This window comes from Haliotis rubra, unplaced genomic scaffold (assembly GCF_003918875.1).
Source record: "Haliotis rubra isolate DU_JTF1 unplaced genomic scaffold, ASM391887v1 Scf15, whole genome shotgun sequence".
Lineage (NCBI taxonomy): Eukaryota > Metazoa > Mollusca > Gastropoda > Lepetellida > Haliotidae > Haliotis > Haliotis rubra.
In genome coordinates, this window is record NW_025765447.1 from 405,042 (window position 1) to 413,569 (window position 8,528).

The 8,528-nt window shown below is 42.4% G+C and overlaps 1 protein-coding gene across 1 annotated transcript; it reads right to left on the reverse strand.

Annotated features, from left to right (window-relative positions):
- Positions 1-3,811: 3,811 nt before the first annotated feature.
- LOC124270095 lies at positions 3,812-4,807 on the reverse strand. Its single transcript, XM_046705114.1, has one exon. It carries the CDS (start codon positions 4,784-4,786, stop codon positions 3,983-3,985), a length of 804 nt encoding a protein of 267 aa, XP_046561070.1. The 5' UTR covers positions 4,787-4,807; the 3' UTR covers positions 3,812-3,982.
- Between the last annotated feature and the right edge of the window lie 3,721 nt (positions 4,808-8,528).

Genomic DNA, 8,528 nt, shown 5'->3' on the forward strand with positions numbered 1-8,528 from the left:
TAAGGATTGAGTCAGTGTTTGACTTGACCAGTACTGTTGTGCCTCGATGAATGTATGCTTGTCGCAAGTTGACTTATAAGGATTGGGTCGCTTCAGTGTTTGACTTGATCAGTACTGTTGTGCCTCGATGGATGTATGGTTGTCGCAAGTCGACTTATAAGGATTGGGTCGCTTCAGTGTTTGACTTGATCAGTACTGTTGTGCCTCGATGGATGTATGGTTGTCGCAAGTCGACTTATAAGGATTGAGTCGCATCAGTGTTTGATTTGATCAGTACTGTTGTGCCTCGATGACTGTATGGTTGTTCGTATTGTCAACTACTAATTTGTCGGGTCCCGAACAGAATTTTAGTTCACGGCAATACTGACTGCCGTAAACCACATTTGATCACCCACTCCATGGTCAGTGGGATGACAGCTGATTTTCTGAAAGGAATTGCCGATTAGGTTATTGGATGGCTGTTACACCCCCATCACACTAAACACGTTTTCAGTAAGTTCTTGAAAAATGTTCGGATCGGGCTCGAACTGTGTGCGAACGGACTGTACGCAGTGGCACCTGTTTGCAGTCTGTTTAAGAACTTTATGGACGGGCTCGTTCGGAGTAGGGACGGAAGGATGCTCCAGAACGTTGAACATGTCCAACGTTCTACCCATTCTAAAATGGGACGGAGTGAAAACGTACTTAAACTAGATACGAGTACTTACTACGAACAGAATGACCGTGTTTCAATCAATTGCGGTACGTTTGTATTCAGTTTCCACCACGTCCATCCCGTTCGTAGACAGGCATTACTCGACCGCAGTACGTCCTTAGTTGCTAGTCCGTGCAGATATGTTCAAAACAAAATGAATTGTTCTGAAGAAGTTCGTTTCTGCAAGGTTCTAAAAGTTGGCAATGTTCTATAACAACGCAGTCCATGCTCTAAAATACTCACTGACTGTTGTGCATATTATGGGTGAGTGAGTGAGTGAGTGAGTAACACCGCTTTGATAAGTATTACAGTTATGTAAAAGCGTGGCAACTTGGTGTGGGACGAAAGTCTCAAGTAATACAGACACTTGACGTTTACCGCTTTGGTGAAACCAACAAATATAGGTAAATCCGAAAACAGTTGGGGCACCCCACAATTTACCCAAGGGCAACATTGCACAATGTATCACGGCTTCTTAGACAACTGGGCCGCCTGTACACCCTTTGATTGTCACTTAGCTTGTTGTCCACATCGTTAGACCAACCTGTGCTATACACAGTAATTCATGGTGTGACAATGTATTGATCAATTTGATGTTCACGCTATCAAACACTCGCCCCATGCTTGTTGTAAGAGACGACTAAAGGGGTCGGGTGGTCAGGCTCGCTGACTTGGTTGACACATGTCATCGTCTCCCAGTTGCGTAGATCGATGCACATGATGTTGATCACTGGATTGTCTGGTCTTGATTCGATTGTTTACATATCGCTGCCTCATAGCTGGATTATTGTTGTGTGCAACAAACAAACAAAATAAACAAACATCGTCTTCATGCCCTAGACACATATAGCCCAACCCCCAACTATAGCCCCACCCCATCACCTTAACGAGACTCACCACTATAAGGCGATAAATACACCGTTAACTGAGTCTGACCGGAACATATTTTCGATGAAGTATTAAGTATTACGATGACTTCTATGGCCCTAATGATGAGTGTGTGAGTATCATGTTACGCCACGTTAAGCATTTATTTCAGCAATAACACGGCGAGGGATACCAGAAATGGGTTTCACACGTTATACCATCGAACCCTGGTCTACTGCGTGACGAACGAATGCTTTGCCCACAGTTCTACCCCCATATCCTCCTCAGCGGGAAGAAAGGTCACTGTCAGATACCAACAGACTTTCCAGGGTGAGATTTTACAACGCTTTCAGCAGTATTACAGAAGTATTAACCCAGGAAACCTGAAGACCAGCCAGCAAGCAAGGGGCAAAACATTAACAATCCCAATAATCTTATCACGAATATTGACTATTGTTGTCATTGTTACTTGTGTTCGCAATAGCTTCTGAGACGGTTTACTTTTTCCCAGTAAGGTTTCACTTTTCCCCGAAAGACCTTATGCTGAATAGGTTTCACTTTGTCCAGTAAGACCTCATCCTGGGTAGGTTTCCCTTTTCCCAGTAAGACCTTATGCTGAATAGGTTTCACTTTGTCCAGTAAGACCTTATTAGCTGACGTGAAGGAATTGAACATTTTCAATATAAAGGGCAATCTACTGATAAACATATTTCACTATTAGACCCCATAAGTAGCTGAATATAAACTTTAGATGTTCAAAGAATGTTTCCTTCCCAGATACATTTTACGAGCGTTTCTTTAGATAACAGTAACGCATTATCTCATTCAAAAATGTCTTCTCGGTTGTCATTGACTATGTAGAATCCAGGTACAGGGAGAACCCAAGCGTCAGCGCTGTTACCTCACCCGTGGTTTTGCAATTTCGACCCAAACCTCGAAAACGTTTTAATCCCACACTTGGAAGATCCGGGTGTAATATCAGCTACCTGATGCCTTTGTGTATACAACCACCCGTGATTGTACAAGGCGCGGGGTCTCGTTCTCTAGGCCAACTCAGCTGGAGTTCTAGTTTGGGTTCGGTTTGCTTTACGCCGCACACAGTTTTGGGGCGGCGGCCTGTAATTAATCGAGTCTGGACCAGACAATCCAATGATCAACATCATGAGCATCGTTCTACGCAACTGAGATACGATGACACGTGCCAATCAGGTCAGCGAGCCTGACCACCCAATCCCGTTAGTCGCCTCTTACGACAAGCATGGGTTACTGAAAATCAATTCTAACCCAGACCTTCACGGGTCTCCCATATTATATATATATCTTTTCGGGTCAGCTGGAATTGTATCATTTTACCGTATTAGGTCACTATTCGATCGTTGTCTAATCAGTGTGTAACGACATGTAAATTAGTGAATTGTGGACAAACTTCGTTTTGAATTCACAAAAATGAAACCGATGGATGTGAACATTTGAATCTAAATATGAAATATTCTTTTCAGGCAAAGTTGAAAGATCTCTTTTTCCAACTCATTTACATGACATTGTCTTCATGCCCTATATGTTCATCTAGCAGTAAATGGGTACCGGTGACATAAGTCATATGACTATTAACCATCTAGCGCCTCCCAGGCAGCATGCGATAACCGGGGTAATGCTATCCATTATGTAGTATGTGCTTAGAGCATGCGGCGTGGAGGTAGTGGCCATATTATTATGTTAATATAGAGTGTTTTTATCTTAATTACGTATACAATGTGCAAAACTGTAATAATACTATCAAGGCCATTTTGAATAATTCCCATGCATCCTGCTACAGCGGTTTTAATAATAGAGTTCAAGCTCCTGACAGCGAAACGGCGTCACATGAGATATAATACATTGGCTTTAAATGTACCCGACGCTGGGAACCTAAACATTAATGTGACATCCAGAGCTCACCTGACAATATTGTGAGAAATTGAAATGATGGTGAAGAAATTCTATTCACAGTTTGTGTTTTCATGACAAGAAGATAAATCGGGTGTGTATCCTACATACAGGAATACGGTTCAACCACCCTCGGTGTTACTGTGTCTATTCACTCAGGCACAGGCAGAGTGTACTAAATCGTTGTCCCGTCATGATAAACCTACTACCTATAATATTCTACTTTAAATAACACGGGCATGACCACTAGCATAATTTCTGTAGTAAAACAAAAGATGAAGGGATTTATTTGCATAATTTGCGATAATCCAAAGGTACAAATGAAAAAGAACACATTTATTATCGTTAAAATTTCGAAACAAATCACCTCGGCCATTGAATCAGTTCGAGGAACATGATATACGTGCTTTTAAAAAACATTCAAAAATGTACATTACAGTATCATGAATCAGTCCAATAATTGTTCCAGATGAGATACAACATCTTGTTGGTGTCCTACATGGCCATGTTAACACAGTGGAGGTAGGTAGCAGCATCTGTCAAGGCATCTGGGCTGTAGTAATGAAGAAGACGACCCTTCCAAGTAGCCCACGATGCTGCATCCGTAAGTTTTGGGATTGGTCTGTTGAGGAGGGTGATGGGTGTCCCCGTCTTGTAGTGGTCAGCAACCCAATGGACAGCTTTATTGATACCGTTCCCTCTTGTGTCCAGGAGACAGCGACAGATAGAATGGGACGGTGGAGTCTTCTCCATGGTCCTGTAGACGTCTAGAATCTTAGTCCAGAGGTCCCACATGTGGAAGTTGTGCACGACCCTCTCAATTGGTGACCAGTTGTCCCCTAGTCCGTCAGTTGGCTTGCCGAGGTTTGAAAGGATCTTGTCGATGGTGTTCATGGTGTGCGTTCTGAAGTCTGTACCAAGAGGATCATTGGGGGCGTATGGAAGTACCTTTTTCACGCCTCTGAGGTCGTGGTTGACGGTGGGGATGGCGTTGTCCCCGGAGGCGTGTTTGATGAACATACTGAGACCCTGGACTGTCATAGAGTGAATGGCATGAGCCACAGTCTCGTTGAACTTCTCAGACAAGCCGCCGGACATAAGAGTATTCTTGCAATGGATGGAACCAGCATGTGTCGATGCCGCAACAGCAACGACACACAATATCACACGCATCATCATCATCACAGTGATCCACACAGACTGAACGTTTCCGCTGAACACACAAGTATTCATATAAGCTGGAGCTGTGTCAGGGACAACATCACCGTATGGTCTCACGTCACCCTCGTCATGTTTCATAGGCCTTTGGTTTCTGATGTTGACAATAGTCACTGATCTAGAATTGTTTGTTTACAAAACCAACCATAACGTTTACTAAACGATTTAGCTGTTAGAATTGACCCTTACGATGCTGTCTCATATTGACCTCAAAGCTTCAGTGGACGTTGTTTAAATGTGTGTGAGCATGTTATCGCCAAGGTCATGTATCCGTTAATGTTCACGAGTGGTGTTGTACTGAATAACTTAAAAAGGTTTCGGCCAACTTATACATATTCTCACGAAAGTCGCCAGGCTATTTTTTTTTATGAGAATTGATTTTTCCACGGAACACTTAGTTCGTTGATACACCCGTAGTGCTTTGTTGACTTAAAATCAGGTGATTGGCATGCGACGTTCCCAGTGCTAGTAAACATTACCTCAGACAAATGATCATTTACAGTTGATTCTCGTCATGTTTAATCTACTGCGTGTCAGAAGTTATTGTTCATTTACCTTTGTTTCTTAGAAACGACAACATAACGTGCACGTTGATCCTTGAAGAAATGGTGTTATTTCGGCATTACGACGTGACAGCATGAGGATGGGTCCACGTGGACCTCAATTTCCAGCAGCTCAGGGAAAGCACACGCGGACGTCAGCAACGTCACAAATGTAGTGTTAGCTTTTTTGACATAAAAGTAGTGGATTTGCCAGGTTTGGATATGTTGTCTAGTAACGGAAGTATAATTAAATGGGTGGCCTTGTTGTCTGAGGTACGCGACATGGTGAGCAGCGGGCATACCAGAAACCTGCGATCGTGGGTTCGAATCCCAAATTTGCCTGGGGACAGATGTGTCAACCAAGTCCGGGAGCCCCCGATCCCGATACTTTCGACAAGCCTAGGTAACACCAATTTTAAGCCGCATCTTCACAGGTTCACAGCTAGTCAATAAACGTAGAATGCCTATCGAAGTGTACTAATATGGTTGTGGTATTTTCATACTAGTTGATTTAAAATCAGAGTGATTTTTTTCAGTTTGCAACAATACCAATATTTGTCAATTTATTTATTTCTACAATTTACAATCTTATGATTAAAAAAAAATATTGACATTGAAATAGTTTCCTGAGTGGAGGAGGGTGCAAATGTAATATTTATGAGTTAAGGAAAAACAGACTCGGACGAAACTGATCAACTTGTGTCGGAGAAAGTTGACTTGCCGAGCTCTACCGAGGTCAAACAGTAGTGAAACCCTCTTCGGCAGATCACTGTGAAACGTGAATAACTCACAATGAACTACGGAGCGTATCACCTGATTACAGGGTAACACAAGGGGCTTTGTTAAGTCTTATTATCATTGCTTTGTCGTGACTCATGCTGGTTGAAAACATGCGGAGAACAAACCCCATTCGCCAGCTTCTACCTTGGGAATTAAAGTATTTCACTCGTCATTGTCACGGAGGAGTTATCGGTATTTGATCTCTCGGTAGGGGGCGCTCCTCACTGGCTTCTCGGATTGACAGATGGCCAGATAATCTCGTGTAACTCTCACTGCCGTCCACGGAAACCAAGTGAAAACAATTCATGTTTCTTGGTAACATAGAGACATGTGAAGGATAATAGGCTTGCAAAATCAAACCGTGCATACTCGTACAGTAAAATACAGGTTAGTTTGGGAGGGTCGTGAAATATAGAATCTTGTTTTGATTTCAACAACGTTTTAATAACAATGTAATGAAAGTGGGATAGACTCCTTCCTCATGTTGTGACGTGAATATAGTTTTACGCCGCTCTAGAGCTTTCAGCAGTAATCCATCTGTGCCAAGCAATTCACGTCACGGTTTGAAGGTCTTAGTTTGAAGAGGAGTGACGAGTGTGACTCCATAAGATTTAAAATTTGACAAAAGGAATTTCATCTTAAAAAATTGACGGAATTCAAACATCTAATATAGTTATTAGTCTGAGAACAGAATAAATATTTCATACACAATGCCATTTTAGAAAGTGGTCAAATGTAAAGTACAGATTCTAGTACTGTTTGGGTTGAGTCCCATCCGGGATTCGAACCACTAGTGGTGGAAGCCGCGGTGGCTGAGCGGTCTAGGCGTCTGACTGTGTGTGCTGGCGATTAGGTGCCTGACTCTGAGGGTGTGGGTTCGAATCCCGGATGGGACTCAACCCCAAAAGTACTAGAATCTGTACTTTACTGAGAAAGTGTAATCCAAAATATAACATATGTTAGAATAAATATTCATTATCATTGACTGGCTGATGTATGTAGTTTTAAATACAGTTTAGCCGTGAACGTGGATGTCAGCTTTAGAATAACTCATTTCAATCTTGAAGACGAATACTTCGGGTGATTCAGATTCTAAAGGTAGAATTACGGGGCTATACACAATTCAAATATGTACAATATGAATTACAGGCAGCGAGTGACAATCTGAATAGATCGTCTCGCAAACAATGTGAGAATATACCGCACAAAGAAGTATTGTTCATACGAATACACCCAGAGTATAACAACTGCAAGTCAATATTTGTATGTCGACATGCAGTGTTTATACTGAACATAATCCCACCGGAGCCCCGGTTTAGTTATTGTGAAACAGAATTACCACAACCACGTGGTTTTGTCAATCTGATGACTAGAAGTTATTTTTCTATAGAAACTAGTTGACAAAATAGCGACCCTGGCCGTAAGACACCGCCGGTCTGTCAAGAATTTCTAGCTGGCCATTCAGTGTTGATGCAGCCAGTGGTCAGTGGTCGTGTTCTTGCAAGAACCGTGATACTTAACTTAATGGAACTGGTTCCGCTTTAAGAAAGCCGTGTTTGGGTGCTACATCGCTACCTTGGAGCTTCTGGTGTAATTATTATTGTCGTTGCTCTTATTTGTAGAATCGGGGCGGTGGGGTAGCCTAGTGGTTAAAGCGTTCGCTCGTCACGCCGAAGACCCGGGTTCGATTCCCCACATGGGTACAATGTGTGACGCCCATTTCTGGTGTCCCCCGCCGTGATATTGCTGTAACATTGCTAAAAGCGGCGTAAAACCCAACTCACTCACTCATTATTTGTAGAATCTTTTAGTAATCAGTAACATTAGCGGTGTATTACTGACATTGTGTTACTTAATACGTTGTATGAAGTACTCTCGTTCCTTAGGACATCTTAATGCTAGCATCGTGTTAAGTTATACGTCGTAAGTAATGCTTGCTGTCATAATTGATGATATTGTGGACCCCTGAAGATCCGGTTAGAATTGGTCTTCAGCAACCCATGCATGCTTGTCGTAAGAGGTGACTAACGAAATCGGTTGGTCAGCAGTGATCGAAATAACGGCCTGCCCTCGGCTGGCAACTTTCGTGTCGGGCTGCCTGAAAAAAATCTCCGCAAGCCCGATTTTCTGGCTGATATTTTAAATACCTCCCTTTTGGAAGCTTAGTATGAATAACACGCGAGAAATATATATTTGAGGAGGGTATCGCTCTAAACTTTCGCTATTATTTTTTTTCTAAAAAAATATATCATTTTGATAATGTAAACCGATAAGGGGAATTGAAAGTTTAACAGGCTCGTTCCAAAAATGATAGGCTGGGGATGTGAATGAGTAATTAATTCACATTTGAAACAATGATAAATGCAATTTATGAGTCAAAAGTGCGGGCAGGCAACTTTCCAGACGGGCAGGCAACATTTATTGGTCACCTACCCGACTGTCTGGTTGAGTTTGAAAATTATTTCGATCACTGGTGGTCAGACTGGTGTTGGTTGACACAT

Coding starts and splice junctions, on each gene's coding strand:
- LOC124270095 (XM_046705114.1), bottom strand. CDS start 4,786: ATGAAACATGACGAGGGTGACGTGAGACCATACGGTGATGTTGTCCCT.